Source organism: Neomonachus schauinslandi, chromosome X (assembly GCF_002201575.2).
Source record: "Neomonachus schauinslandi chromosome X, ASM220157v2, whole genome shotgun sequence".
NCBI classification, from domain to species: Eukaryota; Metazoa; Chordata; class Mammalia; order Carnivora; family Phocidae; genus Neomonachus; species Neomonachus schauinslandi.
In genome coordinates, this window is record NC_058419.1 from 18,239,846 (window position 1) to 18,257,210 (window position 17,365).

General features: G+C 41.1%; 1 protein-coding gene across 2 annotated transcripts in view; it reads left to right on the forward strand.

Moving 5' to 3' along the window:
• Positions 1 to 17,365, forward strand: part of HS6ST2 (heparan sulfate 6-O-sulfotransferase 2) — a 283,702-nt gene that overhangs the window by 192,398 nt on the left and 73,939 nt on the right. The window contains exon 3 of one of the 2 annotated variants that reach the window (XM_044911807.1): positions 10,406 to 10,438. The exons of the other annotated variant lie outside the window; for it this stretch is intronic. Coding sequence (XP_044767742.1) covers positions 10,406 to 10,438 — 33 coding nt within the window. The remainder of the gene's footprint in view (positions 1 to 10,405; positions 10,439 to 17,365) is intronic. 2 annotated transcript variants of the gene reach the window in all.

Sequence of the window (17,365 nt, forward strand, 5' to 3'; positions counted from 1 at the left end):
CAGGGAATAAGAGACCAGCAGCTATTAACCAAAGGGTTTTTGATATAGCTAGAATAGCTCTGTGTCATATATTGCATGTTGTATATATTGTATTTAGGTGGTATAAATGGAAGGGACAAATCCTTATCAAAAATGTGTCCTCTAGGGGTGCCTGGGTGGTGCAGTCGGTTGAGCATGCAACTCTTGGTTTCAGCTCAGGTCGTGATCTCAAAGTGGTGGGATGGAGCCTCGCGTGGTGCTCAGCGCGGAGTCTCCTTGGGGTTCTCTCTCCCTCTCCCTCTGCCCCTCCTGCTTGTGCTCTCTTTCTTTCTCTCTCTAAAATAAAGAAATACATCTTTAAAAAAAAAAGGGTCCTCTCTAAATGTCCTAGGACTGGAGACTGAACCATTAGGTCATTTCTGTGGGTCTGGAAGACTCTGAATCTCAATACTGTTGCCCAAAGGCAAGGATAGGATTGAAATCCTTGTCAACTGGTAGAGAAAGTAGGCCAGGAAAATGGGCCTGGAAGCCAGGTTTAGTATCTTGGGGGAAGGGGACACTGTGGAAGGAGAAGTCAAGACAAACCCAGGAAACCTCATGGCTGTGGCAAGGGCTGACTTTCAGGGGTGAAACAAGTACTCTTAAAATCAAAGTTGGCAAGGATGTCCCGGATTCCGGTATCCTCAAGCAGACCCGGAGAGCTCCCTTGCTTGGAATACATAGGGTTTCTGGCAGGTTTGAACAGGAATCCCAGTTTGAACAGGAATCCTTTGCCTGGGGCTTTGTGGCCTTGGGCCCCCTTCCCATTTAGGGGACCCAACTTAGGATGCAGAATAAGCTTTTTTCACTAGGATATACTGTATTTGGCCTTCAAAGACCAAATGAGGATGTGGCCTGAGGTTCGCATGGAGGTGGAGGGTAACTGAGCAACAGTATAATAGATCCCATCAGGATGAGGGCAGAGGGGCACCCTAAGTGGGGAGAAGGTGGCAAATCAAGGGCCCAGCAACTCCAGGTGTGGGAGTTGGCAAGAGGGTGAGAAAACCAATCCAGTGTGAGAAACTGGAATGGGTGAATGGACCATTTGCTTGGCAGCTCTGGAACAGTGATAGGTAATTGGTTCCCACACAGTGTATTATCTGCCACAGATTTGCAATCAGACCAAAACAATGTCGGTATGTGTGTTTTTTTTTTTTTTTTTTCAAACCACCCTTTGCAAAATTGGAGCATCTGTGTAGCCTTTATCTGGGAGTGTGTGGATCTTTCTGCTGAGATTGACAGCAATCACCAACAGCCCAGGCTCCTGGCAGATGAAGAAGCTGCATGAGCAGAAAGAGAAATGGGGGGTCAACTGTGCATCAGTTAGATTTTCAATTAAGTTTCCTTGTGCAACTTTTCCGTCCTAAGGAAGCAGCCATTCTATATTTCACATAAACAAAGCTGTTTCCCTGGACAGAATGATGATCAGCTGCATTTCAACACAGCTATTATTGTTTTGGCCATATTCTCATTTATGCATCAGCTCGGAATGCTGGGCTCTGGGCTCTCTGAACTCCTAATGGCATGTTGCACTGAGAAAGCGACTAGAGATTGCTGTACTCTTAACGAACTTGGCACCAAAATAAACGGTAAAACTATTAGAGAATTACAGAAGAGACTTTGCCCATGATCAAAGGGGTCTTTGGTAAAACCAGGATTGGGGATCCTGATGTTCAGGCCAGGGATCTCAGATTTTTACAGCTTTCCAGGTTTTCTAGGTCTTCATTCAGATCGTTAAGATCAAAGTGAATAGATAGCTTTTTTTTTTTTTTTAAAAATTTCTGAAGCCCTAGGCACCTACCCTGAGAATATAAATCCCAGGGGGCTTGGTGTTATCATTGGAGGTTTCTGGTAAACGTGAATCACCATCTGGGTTTCCAGGGCCCCCACGTCTCCTCCAGTTCCCATTTTTCCAATGACATGTATGTATTCCCTTCATTTTCGTCTTTTCCTTTCCCTGCTAATTTGACATTTAGGCCATAGCCGTCACTTGAGTGATATTTAGTTGCATCTTCTCCAACCCCAGCCCAGAGGAGGATCTTTATTGCTTCTTCTACATCCAGTGTCTGGGTTACAGGCATGAGAACCACAGCTCCTTTTGTCCACCAATTGCTGTTGCTTTCCCAGGATGTGACCTGCTGAGCGGTGATGAGTCCGATCTCAGAGTGTCACCCAGGCTAGCTGTCACAGAATGCTATAGCGTCCAGTGAGAAAAACTCTATAACACTGCAGTATTACAAAGCTGCCATTTAGAGCCTTCTTATTCTTACAGCATTGCAAAGTGCAAGCACGTGGAGTTCTGTGGACAGCAAATGGCCTAGCTGAAATGAAGTCTGTCTTACAGCCTTTAGGGGGGGCCTTCCACAAGGAGAATTTGCAAATGCAAATATCGGCGGCCCCTCCAATCAAAAAGAGAATCTATTCTAATACAATTGTTGAATCCGATGCCACTGGATATGTTCTCTGTACAAAAATAAAGACATAAATAAAATGGGGGAGAAGCTCTTTTCTAAGGCTAATAACATACAGTATATTTCTATGAAACTCTTTTCCACAAAGATGGCTTAAAAAAAAAATCTTCCGGAGGAGGAGCAAGATGGCGGAGGAGTAGGAGACCTAAATTTCCTCTGGTCCCAGGAATTCCGCTAGATAGGTATCAAACCATTCTGAACACCTACGAAATCAACAGGAGATCGAAGAAAAGAATAGCAGCAACTCTGAACAGAAAAGCGACCACTTTCTGGAAGGTCTCTTCTGATTTGTTTAGTGTATATTTTTCTGGGGTCGTTGTTACCCTGTTAGCATTTTGTTCTCCCATTCATCTTTTCTCTTCTGGACAAAATGAGAAGATGAAAAAACTCACCTCAACAAAAAGAACAAAAGGCAGTACCGACTGCCAGGGACCTAATCAATACAGACATTAGTAAGATGTCAGAACTAGGGTTCAGAATGATGACTTTAAAGATACTAGCTGGGCTTGACAAAAAGCATGGAAGATACTAGAGAAACCCTTTCTGGAGAAATAAAAGAACTAAAATCTAACCAAGTTGAAATCAAAAAGGCTGTTAATGAGGTGCAATCAAAAATGGAGGCTCTAACTGCTAGGATAAATGAGGCAGAAGAGGGAATCAGTGATATAGAAGACCAAATGATGGAGAATAAAGAAGCTGAGAAAAAGAGAGATAAACAAATACTGGATCACGAAGGCAGAATTCGAGAGATAAGTGATACCATAAGACGAAACAACATTAGAATAATTGGGATCCCAGAAGAAGAAGAAAGAGAGAGAGGGGCAGAAGGTATATTGGAGCAAATCATAGCAGAGTACTTCCCTAATTTGGGGAAGGAAACAGGCATCAAAATCCAGGAGGCACAGAGAAACCCCCTCAAAATCAATAAAAATAAGTCAACACCCCTACATCTAATAGTAAAACTTACGAGTCTCAGAGACAAAGAGAAAATCCTGAAAGCAGCTCGGGACAAGAGGTCTGTAACCTACAATGGTAGAAACATTAGATTGGCAACAGACCTATCCACAGAGACCTGGCAGGCCAGAAAGGACTGGCAGGATATATTCAGAGCACTAAACGAGAAAAATATGCAGCCAAGAATACTATATCCAGCTAGGCTGTCATGGAAAATAGAAGGTGAGATAAAAAGCTTCCAGGACAAACAAAAACTAAAACAATTTGCAAACACGAAACCAGCCCTACAAGAAATAATGAAAGGGGTCCTCTAAGCAAAGAGAGAGCCTAAAAGTAACATAGACCAGAAAGGAACAGAGACAATATACAGTAACAGTCACCTTACAGGCAATACAATGGCACTAAATTCCTATCTTTCAATAGTTACCCTGAAAGTAAATGGGCTAAATGCCCCAATCAAAAGACACAGGGTATCAGATTGGATAAAAAAACAAGAACCATCAATATGCTGTCTGCAAGAGACTCATTTTAGACCCAAAGACACCTCCAGATTGAAAGTGAGGGGGCAGAAAATCATTTACCATGCTAATGGACACCAAAAGAAAGCTGGGGTGGCAATCCTTATATCAGACAAATTAGATTTTAAACCAAAGACTGTAATAAGAGATGAGGAAGGACACTATATCCTACTTAAAGGGTCTATCCAACAAGAAGATCTAATAATTGTAAATATCTATGTCCCTAACATGGGAGCAGCCAATTATATAAGCCAATTAATAACAAAATCAAAGAAACACATTGACAACATACAGTAATAGTAGGGGACTTTAACACCTCCCTCACTGAAATGGACAGATCATCTAAGCAAAAGATCAACAAGGAAATAAAGACTTTAAATGACACACTGGACCAGATGGACTTCACAGATATATTCAGACCATTCCATCCCAAGGCAACAGAATACACATTCTTCTCTAATGCCCATGGAACATTCTCCAGAATAGATCACATCCTATGCCACAAATCAGATCTCAACCGATACCAAAAGATTGGGATCATTCCCTGCATATTTTTGGACCACAGTGCTTTAAAACTAGAACTCAATCACAAGAGGAAAGTCAGAAAGAACTCAACTACATGGAGGCTAAAGAGCATCCTACTAAAGAATGAATGGGTCAACCAGGAAATTAAAGAAGAATCTTTGGGATGCAGCAAAGGCGGTCCTAAGAGGAAAGTATATAGCAATACAAACCTTCTCAAGAAACAAGAAAGGTCTCAAATACACAACTTAACCCTACACCTAAAGCAGGTGGAGAAAGAACAGCAAATAAAGCCTAAACCCAGCAGGAGAAGAGAAATAATAAAGATCAGAGCAGAAATCAATGAAATAGAAACCAAAAGAACAGTAGAACAGATCAATGAAACTAGGAGCTGGTTCTTTGAAAGAATTAATAAGATTGATAAACACCTGGCCAGACTTGTCAAAAATAAAAGAGAAATGACCCAAATAAATAAAATAATGAATGAAAGAGAAGAGATCACAACCAATACTAAAGAAATACAAACAATTGCAAGAACATATTATGAGCAACTATATGCCAGCAAATTAAATAATCTGGAAGAAATGGATGCATTCCTAGAGATGTATAGACTATCAAAATTGAACCAGGAAGAAATAGAAAACCTGAACAGACCCATAACCACTGAGGAAATTGAAGCAGTGATCAAAAATCTCCCAACAAACAAGTGCCCAGGGCCAGATGGCTTCCCAGGGGAATTCTACCAAACATTTAAAGAAGAATTAATACCTATCCTTCTGAAACTGTTCCGAAAAATAGAAATGGAAGGAAAATTCCAAACTAATTTTATGAGGCCAGCATTACCTTGATCCCAAAATCAGACAAAAACCCCATCAAAAAGGAGAATTACAGACCAATATTCCTGATGAACATGGATGCAAAAATTCTCACCAAAATACTAGCCAATAGGATCCAACAGTACATTAAAGGGATTATTCACCACGACCAAGTGGGATTTATTCCTGGGCTGCAAGGTTGGTTCAACATCTGCAAATCAATCAATGTGATACACCACATTAATAAAAGAAAGAACAAGAAACATATGATCCTCTCAATAGATGCAGAAAAAGCATTTGACAAAGTACAGCATCCTTTCTTGATTAAAACTCTTCAGAGTGTAGGGATAGAGGGTACATACCTCAATATCATAAAAGCTATCTATGAAAAACCCACAGCAAATATCATTCTCAATGGGGAAAAACTGAGAGCTTTCCCCCTAAGGTCAGGAACACGGCAGGGATGTCCACTATCACCACTGCTATTCAATATAGTACTTGAAGTCCTAGCCACAGCAATCAGACAACAAAAAGAAATAAAAGGCCTCCGAATCGGCAAAGAAGAAGTCAAACTCTCACTCTTGGCAGATGATATGAAACTTCATGTGGAAAATCCAAAAGACTCCACCCCAAAACTGCTAGAACTCATACAGGAATTCAGTAAAGCGGCAGGATAGAAAATCAATGCACAGAAATCAGTTGCATTTCTATACACCAACAAGACAGAAGAAAGAGAAATTAAGGAGTCAATCCCATTTACAATTGCACCCAAAACCATAAGATACCTAGGGATAAATCTAACCAAAGAGACAAAAAATCTGTACTCAGAAAACTATAAAATACTCATGAAAGAAATTGAGGAAGACACAAAGAAATGGAAAAATGTTCCATGCTCATGGACTGGAAGAACAAATATTGTGAAGATGTCAATGCTACCTAGAGCAATCTACACATTTAATGCAATCCCTATCAAAATACCATCCACTTTTTTCAAAGAAATGGAACAAATAATCCTAAAATTTGTATGGAACCAGAAAAGACCCCGAATAGCCAGAGGAATGTTGAAAAAGAAAAGCAAAGCTGGTGGCATCACAATTCCGGACTTCCAGCTCTATTACAAAGCTGTAATCATCAAGATAGTAATTATCCAGACAGTATTGTACTGGCACAAAAACAGACACATAGATCAATGGAACAGAATAGAGAGCCCAGAAATGGACCTTCAACTCTATGGTCAACTCACCTTCGACAAAGCAGGAAAGAATGTCCAGTGGAAAAAAGACAGTCTCTTCAACAAATGGTGTTGGGAAAATTGGACAGCCACATGCAGAAGAATGAAACTGGACCATTTCCTTACACCACACACAAAAATAGACTCAAAATGGATGAAAGACCTAAATGTGAGACAGGAGTCCCTCAAAATCCTAGAGGTTAACACAGGCAGCAATCTCTTCGACCTCAGCTGCAGCAACTTCTTCCTAGAAACATCGCCAAAGACAAGGGAAGCAAGGGCAAAAATGAACTATTGGGACTTCATCAAGATAAAAAGCTTTTGCACAGCAAAGGAAACAGTCAACAAAACCAAAAGACAGCCAACAGAATGGGAGAAGATATTTGCAAATGACATATCAGATAAAGGGCTAGTATCCAAAATCTGTAAAGAACTTATCAAACTCAACACCCAAAGAACAAATAATCCAATCAAGAAATGGACAGAAGACATGAACAGACATTTTTCCAAAGAAGACATCCAGATGGCCAACAGACACATGAAAAAGTGCTCAGCATCGCTCGGCATCAGGGAAATAATCAAAACCTCAATGAGATACCACCTCACACCAGTCATAATGGCTAAAATTAACAAGTCAGGAAACAACAGATGATGGCAAGGATGCGGAGAAAGGGGAACCCTCCCACACTGTTGGTGGGAATGCAAGCTGGTGCAACCACTCTGGAAAACAGTATGGAGGTTCCTCAAAAAGTTGGAAATAGAGCTATCCTACGACCCAGCAATTGCACTACTGGGTATTTACCCCAAAGATATAAATGTAGTGATCAAAGGGGTACATGCACCCCAATGTTTATAGCAGCAATGCCCATAATAGCCAAACTATGGAAAGAGCCAAGATGTCCATCAACAGATGGATGGATAAAGAAGTGGTATATATATACAATGGAGTATTATGGAGGCATCAAATAAAGAAGAAATCTTGCCATTTGCAACATGGATGGACCTAGAGGGTATTATGCTAAGCGAAATAAGTCAATCAGAGAAAGACGTGTCATATGATCTCACTGATGTGAGGAATTCTTAATCTCAGGAAACGAACTGAGTGTTGCTGGAGTGGTGGGGGTGGGAGGGATGGGGTGGCTGGGTGATAGACTTTGGGGAGGGTATGTGCTATGGTGAGTGCTGTGAATTGTGTAAGACTGATGAATCACAGACCTGTACCTCTGAAACAAATATTACATTATATGTTAAAAAAAAAAAAAAGAAGATAGTAGGAAGGGAAAAATGAAGGGTGGGCAATCGGAGGTGGAGACGAACCATGAGGATGGGTTAGCCTGGTGATGGGTATTAAAGAGGGCACGTACTGCATGGAGCACTGGGTGTTATACGCAAACAATGAATCATGGAACACTACATCAAAAACTAATGATGTAATGTATGGTGATTAACATAGCATAATAAAATAAAATAAAATAAAATCTTCCACAAGATTGTAAATTTCCTCAAGGCAGGGATTTGTGTCTCTTCTAGTCACTGCTGCATCCTCAATACCTATAATAATGCCTGGCACATAGGAAATACCAAACTTGTTTGTGCTGAGATTCTTTAGTAAATGTATTTGACATACAACATTTGAGGTATACTGTGTTTATTTAATACATTTATATATATTGTAATGGGATTGCCATTGTAGTGATATCTAGCATCTCTGTCACATTTTATAATTACCCCTTCTTTTTATTAAAGAGCCCTTTTAGGGACGCCTGCATGGCTTAGTCAGTTAAGCATCTGTCTCTTGATTTCGGCTCAGGTCATGTTCTCAGGGTCCTGGGATTGAGTCCTTGAGCTCTACGCTCAGCGTAGTGTGCTTGAGATTCTCTCTTTCTCCCTCTCCCTTTGCCTCTCCCCCCGCTCACACTCTCTGCTCTTTTTCTCTTTTTTTCTCTCTCCCTCCCCTGCAAATAAATAAATAAATCTTCTTTTTTAAACAGCCCTTTTAAAAGATTCCATTTAAGAACATTCCCACAGAGTGTGTGTGTGTGTGTGCGTGCGCGTGCACACACGAGTAAAATGGGTTCATAAAGTTAATTCATTTTTTCTAATTAGTATGCCTTTCCTTTTTTTTTTTTACCTTTTCTCTCCATGGCCTTTGATTCACTTCTAATGACTGCCCACCCTTTTGATTGATGCACCTGTAACATCTTCCTGGATCACCATTGAATATTCCACTTCTGGCAACCTGGATTCCCAGGTAAGGCAATGAACTCCCAAAAGTCTTCTCAGTGCAGTCATCAGGCAAACTTTCATAGGCAGTTGAGAAATTTACATAGAAATTTTTTTTAAATCTCAAGAGATAATAGCTCCCCTGGTCAGAGTTAAATTTGGTCTAGTCCCCAAATAATAAATCATTTATGTACATACTTCTATTATTTGAGGATTTCTATTACTGCAGTAGAATGAAAGTTATGGTTCTGGAATGTGCTACATATTTGACTTTGGAATTTTCTAGGACTGAGAATCAACATATAGCTCTGTGTTTCCTTGTCTTTTTTTTTTTAATTTTGCACCCAAAGTTGTGTTATTTTTTGTTCATGAGGCTGAGTGCAGTGGAAGAGGTCCTAGCCTCTTCCTTCACCGTGTAAGGAATCTAGGTCATGGGGTAGGTCAGAACATTCTAGATTACTTCTTTCTTGCGGCTGGAATGGAAGAGGAGCACATTGGGCCCTGGATGGTAAGTCAGCTAATGGGGGTATCTTGTCTAACAGAGCTTTTGTCAAGCTCACCAAGTACATCACTTTTGTTTCTCATAACATTAGCTTCTCCCACAGTCTTAACTCAAAGAACCAAGGAAGGGGGGCTTAGCCAGGAACTGATGATAAGAGTCTTACACTGTTTCTCAAATGATGATGCAAAGGCTCTGCTGCTGGCCAAGCAATTAAAAGTCTCTCTTAACTCACTTCTAGAGCATCCAGACATATCCGATGTGAAGAAGCACTTGTCCCAAGAAAATGTACAGGCTGTATAACTCGCTTTGGGTACAAATATGTTATTACATTGTGATATCCCTTGTTCTGGCTTAATACACAATGAAAAGCTAATTTGAGTCCACTTGAACCCTCAAATTAGCAATTGACGTGTGCACAGATTCCCAGTCCCTGCTAATATCAGAAATTCATTGTAATAGAATTGGTGTTTTGTGACTCTTAAGACATATATTAAGAAAACAGCTAAGCCTTGTTTTGTTTTGTTTTGTTTTGTTTTTGCATGCAGAAACATTGCTTACTTTGGTGGATGTCTTGTATTTGCGTGGAAGGGACTGGAGTAACGATTTATGTATCACTGTGTGTGCGCTTGAGTTTTCATCTTTTTGAAGAGCATCAGCAAAGTCTAATCATTCTTTTCTTTTCCTTTTGCTATTTGTGTTCCATATATTACTGATAATATTTTTAAAAATCCTGGAAATTCCTCCTAGATCTTTTCCACCAGGTACTCCCATGTTAGTGATGCCATAGCATTGGATTTCGTTTGGTTTTTGGTTTATTGACATTTGTGTTTTGCTTAGATTGCCATCACTTTAGGGAAGGGGCAAGGAACGAGCATGACCGAGTGATGGATCTATCATTCTCAGCTGATAGCCTCGCCAGAGGTCTGGCTCTCACGTTGCCTTGCCTATCTGAGCCCCCTGATTCATAATCCCCCACTCCTGGAGAGGAGCAAATAGGGAGCAATGTGGAGGAGTCATCCATGAGTTGTTTCCTTGTGGTTTAGGAAACTGGAAAAATAGACACTTGCAAAGCAAAATGGAAAACTTTTATTATTTTAACTCATCTCTTACCAAGCTCTTGCTAGCACCTGGTTTTACTGTTCCTTTAACAGGTGGAGGATTTTTCAGATTCTAGATGCAGCAAGGTAAGTGACAATGTATTTTTAGTTGAACTGAACCCAAGTAAGCTAGAATAAACAGACTCTACAGTCGCCTATTGGTTTGATTTCAGTACAATGAATAGTGAGGTTTTGGCTTGGACAAATTCTTTCTCGGGCTCTTTTTTTTTTTTTAAGTCTAAAACAGCTGAAACTACCCAGGCATATAGTCTCAGGTCTGTAAAGCTGACCCTGTGCAGAAGTGGGATGGATGTTCAGGGCCAGCACTCCAGATAGTTGGGCAGTTGGTCATTAGTAGAGTATTTTGCGAAGAACATGTCACCATCGACAAAGTGTTTTTCAGTGCTTCTGGCACGCCTGCCTGTCACTAGGCTGGTTGGTAGTTTAGGGAACAACTAGGTCAGCATTTCATTGAGGGAAAATCAATTATTTGAAAATATCAGGGCTTTTAAAGTATGTAAATATGGAGCCTTGCAAGGTAGAATAATCCCATAGGCGAGGGGCCTTTATGACAGGAACTCTGCAGCAGAGCAAATCTAGCCAAACACAGGAAAGTTAGGAAAGTTCCTAACTGTGGGGGTGGAGGGGTATCGAGAATGCTCCAGAACAGCACCTTTGCAGTCCCCTCATATGGCAACCAGGGCTGAAGAGGCTAATGAGAATCATTAGCTCTTTGTAAATGTGCGCACTAGTCGCTTGGCACATGGTTTTCTAAGATCACGATGCTCACCAGTACTGTATTGGGACTATTATAGGCTTATTGGCACCAGAAATATTTACCATTATCTTTGCTTTCTCTTCCAGTCCACCTAACTCCCATCCTATACTCCCTGGCCAAAAGGGTTAGGCAGCAAAGGCGGTAGACTTGGGATTCCTCCATTAGGGGCAGATTATCATTCAAATAGAATAGATGGGCCACTTCTTAAATGCCCAGTTTGGCCCAGTGCCACTTTATAGACTTGCTGCAAAAATTAAAATTGAGATCAGGCCTATCAAGCGCTTGGCACTGTTCCTGGCACGTTATAAGCCGTCAGTACGTGGTAGTGGTTATTACTACTACAGAACCTCATTTGCTTCCATATTCTCATTAGGGCCTCAGTGGAGTCGACAGCTGAGAGGAGTAAATTCAGTCTTTAATTCTGTGGTCAGATTACAGTCCCTTGGGATAAATGGTATAGACCCACATAGACCCCTAATCACACAGTATGAGTATGGGAGGGCATTTAAAGATCATAGCCTGGATGTAGCATGGTGGCAAGAGTATGAGATTCTAGAAGCCACTACGAGTGGAGTGACTCTGCTCAAGCCCCATCTCTGCTGTGAGCCTTGATTTCCTCATCTGTAAAATAAAACAGTAGATGATCATTAAGATAATGGCCAATAACATACAGGCTATTATCCCAGGAATTGTTTTAACAGGGGAAATGTTGAGAATTTTGTTTTCGTTTTGTTTTAAAATTCACTGCACAATAGATACATGCTTCACCAGAGTGAACCTTGACGTGCTCTGTTTTGATTATGGTGCTGATCAGTTTGACTAGAAGTTATTCTCAGAGAAATTTACACCTGCTCTTCGTTCGTGAGAAAGGAAGAGAGGTACAGATGGGGAGATGGAAAAGAAACAGCTTTGGTAAATGTCACTGGGGCCATTTTTAATGCTGGTGGGCTGAATGATACGTGAAAACCATTTGCAAGGCTGGTATATTTTTCATCCTCTAGTAAAATAATAAAGTAACGATTCATTTGGTAATCCCTACTGCACATGCAGTTTGAGAAATATACAAGATTATGATGATCTCTGCCTCATAATTAACAATTTGCGTAAATGCTTGCTATTATTCAGCTGTCTGAATGGATTCTGTAATCCAGAGAAAGAAGGGAACAGTCAGTGGAAGCCATCCCAAATGCCTTGTATTATTGCTACGCACATGCACAATTAACAGTGATACTAATTGTTTCAGACCAGAACCTCATTTGTTTTTCTATAGACAGCAAAAACATTAATTGTCAGAGTGTCACTCTCTCTCTCTCTTTTTCCTACAGCCAGCCATATTATAAGGTCTGCAGTTGCTTGTAAGCAAATGATTTGGCTGGATTTTCAGTGTATCATTTTTGTGATGGAGTTTCCAAGTTTCTGCTTAGGTTAGCAATCAATGGTTTAAACAACCAAAGACTATTTTTGTAAGATTTTAACCGTAGGCCTCTATACATTTAAGGAAGGAAAGGGTGCTGATGTACCAGCCAGTTCTGCTGCTGCACTTGACATTCCACTCCATACTCCATATCTTTAAAGTTATTGGCATGAGACATGCCCATGAGAATCAGAGAAGCTCAAGGCTGGGGGAGGCCTTTAGATCACCTGTCAAATTCCTTCACTTTTCAAATGAGTTGGACTGTCAGTCATTTGGGTGTCAGGAAAAACCACCAAATCAATGATGCCACACTTTTTTTTTTAACGTTCAAACCATTGGGAACTATTATAGGAAATACACTTGAATTATAACGGGATGCTTTAGAATCCTATGGCTTCAGCTTCTTTTCTAAAAAGCTGAATCAGAGTTTTTAAAAATATGCCTTTGTAAGGTTACCCTAAACATGGCCATCGTGTTGATGGTATATGTGTGAAAGGGGATGTCCTAAGCAAAGCACTTGGCAATGGGAGACCGTCACCCACTATCAGCTCTTCCTTTCCTCCCCGCGCACAGAGGACCCAGCTCATGTCAGTACGGCTCAAGTGTTACTGTCGGTCCATCCTCCAGTCCAGTCCTGGCGCTGCTGCTTTCTCGCAGCACAACCTTGAGTAACTTATTTAACTTCTGTGGGCTGTCAGTTTCTGCACATGTAAAATGTAGCCACTTTATAGACTTGCTGCAAAAATTAAATTGAGATCAGGCCTATCAAGCGCTTGGCACTGTTCCCGGCCTGTTATAAGCTGTCAGTACGTGGTAGTGGTTATTACTACCATTATCTGACACACCCAGTACAGTCTTACTCACGTCCAATATTTAATCTTATGGTAGTTTGGGGTACACGCATATACACGTAACCACATCCGCCTGTGGGCACAGAGAGTTCACAAGAGTGACATCGGAAGGCTGCTTTCCTAAAGGTTATTTATGACTGCCAGGTTTCAAAATCCAGTGGCTGCTTCTGTGGCCTCAGTCTTCTTGAACTCTTTGGAGGTTCTGGTGTTTTGCACATCTTCTCTAGCTTGAAAGCGTTCATCATTTATCTCGGTTCACCTCCTCTCTTCTTCTCAGTGCTTCTTAAGTTTCCTTTGTTAGGATCTCTTTTAAGCACACGCGTGCACACGTGCACACACACACACACACACACACACACTCACACAGCCTCTCCCTCCCCCTCACACATTTAAATGGAGCAATTCCCAAGGTCCTGTCATTGATCTGCTTCTCTTCTCTTGCTATGTTCTCATTCTGGGTAACTTCATCTCCCCACATAGCTTCACCTTTCACCTCTACACTAATGATTCCCAAATTGACCTCTCCAATCCTTAACTCGTTCCGGAGCTCCAGGCTAACTCCAATTTCCAGTTGCCTGCTGAGCATCTCCAGGGCAGGATATCCTAGGAGGCTGAAGTGTAGTCTGGCTTTTGTCATCCTGCCTCAGGAATACAGATGGGGAAATCTGGCTTCAAGAAGTAGTAAGAGTTGAAAACATGGAAGAAATGCTGGACATTAGTCTAAGCAGACATGAAAGGAGGCTATGCTAGGAAAAGTGGTTCAAAATGAATTTTCCAGGGAAAGCATGACAAGTAAACTGTGCCTTTCTGTTATGATGAAGTTGGAGATGTAAATTGGAGCTCAAACTTTAAAAGTATATGTTTTCTAGGGAGAAGGGGACAGCTTCCCTCATGAAAATTGAGTTCAATTTTTAGGTGCTGGAAGGATGGCATGTTTGAGGGAAATGTTAATTAAAAGTATCTTTCTAGGGACGATTTTCATGGTGAATCTTGCTTCGGTGTTTTGTTACACAGACACGCATGCCAGGAGGAAGAATAATGTATTCAACCCGACGGATGAGCATGTGGGAATTTGAAGAGCACGTGCATGCATAGATACGTACGCACGTGCTGGGTCAGATGGGCCTGAGATTTTGGAATATGTGAGCATAATTCTATCAGAAGGTAGATAATTTTTTTTCTTTGATTCGTTCGGCAAATATTTACTGCATACCTAGTAGAGATGCCATGTTCTCTGTGGACCAATGGGGCTGTGAATGTAGAACATATAAGGTATCTGTCCTTAAGTGCCTAATACATTTTTCTTTAGTTATATGCAAGTACATTGAGAGTTTAATTTGGTCTAGAAATATCTGCAGCATGTGACAACAAACTGTTCAATGACTATAACCTTGCAGACAATCTTAATGACTAAAGAGGAACTTAAGGGAAATACGACAATGCTAAAGTGGGAAAAGAACGTGCATAAATTCGAATTAGAAATTGATTACTTCCTTTAAATTTAGTAAATATTGAATTACTTTGGGATTTTACATTTTTAGCCAGCTTTCAGTGTTTCAGACCAGAGTAAGAATGATTATGTCTAACTCTAAAATTTAATTAGAGCAAAGGGATAGATAGATCCTGGTTAATACATATAGCATTCTTTGTAATTCTTTGTAGGAGAATTCTTTGTAAATGAACTTTTCTCACGGCAACTACTGACCCAGCTTGTAGCTTCAGCACAGGGAACAGTATTCCTTTTGAAGAAGGGTGACCCCATTCCCCAAATTACTGACATCCTTCCAGCTGAGTTAGTGCCCTATGGCGTCTTCAGAGGCCATCTTAGCCTCCAAATTGTAATGGTCTCTGACATCAGCTGAGATCGTGGCCTTCATCGGTGTACTCCAGCCTCCTCTTCTGAAATTTAGCGTGACCCTTTGTTTGCAAGTCTTAAATCCAAGCGTTCTTGGTCCCAGTTGTCAATTTCAAAGTCCCCTTCATGATCATTCTTAATTCTCAAAGATCCTTGTGGCATTTGTAATCCCAAAAACCTACTTTGATGCCCCCAGACCTCCTGCTGTGGATATGTAGATGGCACCACTGCCTTTCATTATGTCAGCACCTCCTGCCTTTGGGACTCCCGTGGCATGAAAGTTCTCATAATAATGATGCATCTATTGACCGGTGTTATTTTTTTTTTTTTTTTGACCTAAATTAGTTAGAGGCATTGGTATACTTCTCTTGTTGTGATTGGAAGTAAGAATAGTAAAGCCATACTTGAATTTATAGTCTTGGATGTCTTTGTTCTCATGGTTTGCATCAACCATAGTCTGACTTCTTTTACCTTGATCAGATTTATTCATTCAGTATGCATCTACTGAGTACTTACATGTTTTAGGCACTGTTCTAGGCACTGGGGACAATAAGACAGACACTGTCCCTGTTCTTGTGTGTGTTTTTTTTTTTTTTTTAAGTAGGCTCCATGCCCAGCATGGAGCCCAATGTGGGGCTTGAACTCACGACCCCGAGATCGAGACCTGAGGTGAGATCAAGAGTTGGATGCTTAACCAACTGAGCTACCCAGGTGCCCCACTGTTCTTGTGTTTCTTAAGGGGTATATGTGCATATGTTGGAGGGAAACTGAAAATGAACAAGCTAGTCTCAGAGAGAGATAAGTGCAATGAAGAAAATTTAAAAAAAAGTGGATGGACGATGATGGGATGGGTGGGGAGTGGTCAGGGTGAATTTTGCTCTTTGCTTGTGTCTGTTTTGTACAGACCTCACTAATACTTTGTCCGGGCCCTTTGGTTTCCTCCATTTCATAGTGGATTGGGTACTAATTCTCATTTTGCTGCTTCTGGTTACTCTATCCCTGGGACCACCTTCCCTTAGCTAGTCCTGAAATATAACCTAATATACCCTCTTATTAGACTTCTGTTCCATACTTCTCTTGTCCTTGTCAGCATTAGAATTCTGCAGGTTCACCCTCTCCCCTGTCATAGAACGTCAGTGGGCCTACTAATCCCTTAGGGATATTTCACTTGATCACTCAAAGCATTTTTGTTACTCAAGGCAAACTACCCGTCAAAAGAAAAACACAAGCATTGAAAGTTAGTAATTGTGGTGGCATTTGGCTTTGTCCACTTCTGCAGAGAGAAGAGCCCTGGACTGGGAATGGGGAGACCACTACAAATGATCTGTATGACCCGAGACAGATGACTTCCTCTCTCTCAGTCTGTTTTTTCGTCTATAAAACCACTGTTCAAAGTCGATGGTCCCTAAGGTTCTTTCTAGCTCTAAAGTGGTACAATTAGTTGTTTTCAGAGACGTGGGCCAAGATTTCTTTCCAACATTCTGTGTAATTTTGTAAAGTGGATATGTAGGAACATTTTCTAGTATAATCAAAATTGCTTAGATTAAGCATAAGTTTTCCGGCAAAAGGCAGCTTTACAATTCTTGTAAATGTCACAAGAAGTTAAAACATTGCTTCTTGTTTTAACCTCTGCCAGCTAGGGCAGCAATTTAACACCACAGATGCAACTGTCAGCTTCTTAAATGTGAATATCTGAAAGTTCACTGTCTTTTCAGCTTGCCCACAGGAAATCTTCAAAAAGAACCAAATACCACTAAAATGAAGGAAAGCATGCTAAATTGTCTTCAAAATGACATGACGCAGGTGTTGCCCACTGGTGAGTTAGGTGCCAAGAAAAGCATGTTAACTCTTAAGAAGCCACTCGGATGGTTCCAGCCATCACTGGGCTGTCTTCCCGGTGAGGCTCAGTGAGGAACTGAGGTTCAAGTTGGGAGGCTTGCCTTCCCAGACTTCCCCACACCTGCGTGCATCTGCTGCCCTGGACTTTGTGAGTGAGGATGGGGAAGCAGGAAGGGTGGCTGCAGAGGAGGCAGACCAAATGCAAAGTCACCACCATCCGAAGTACCCTTGGAACTCCCTTCTCTGTTGTCACTCTCCCACTTAGGATTCTGACACT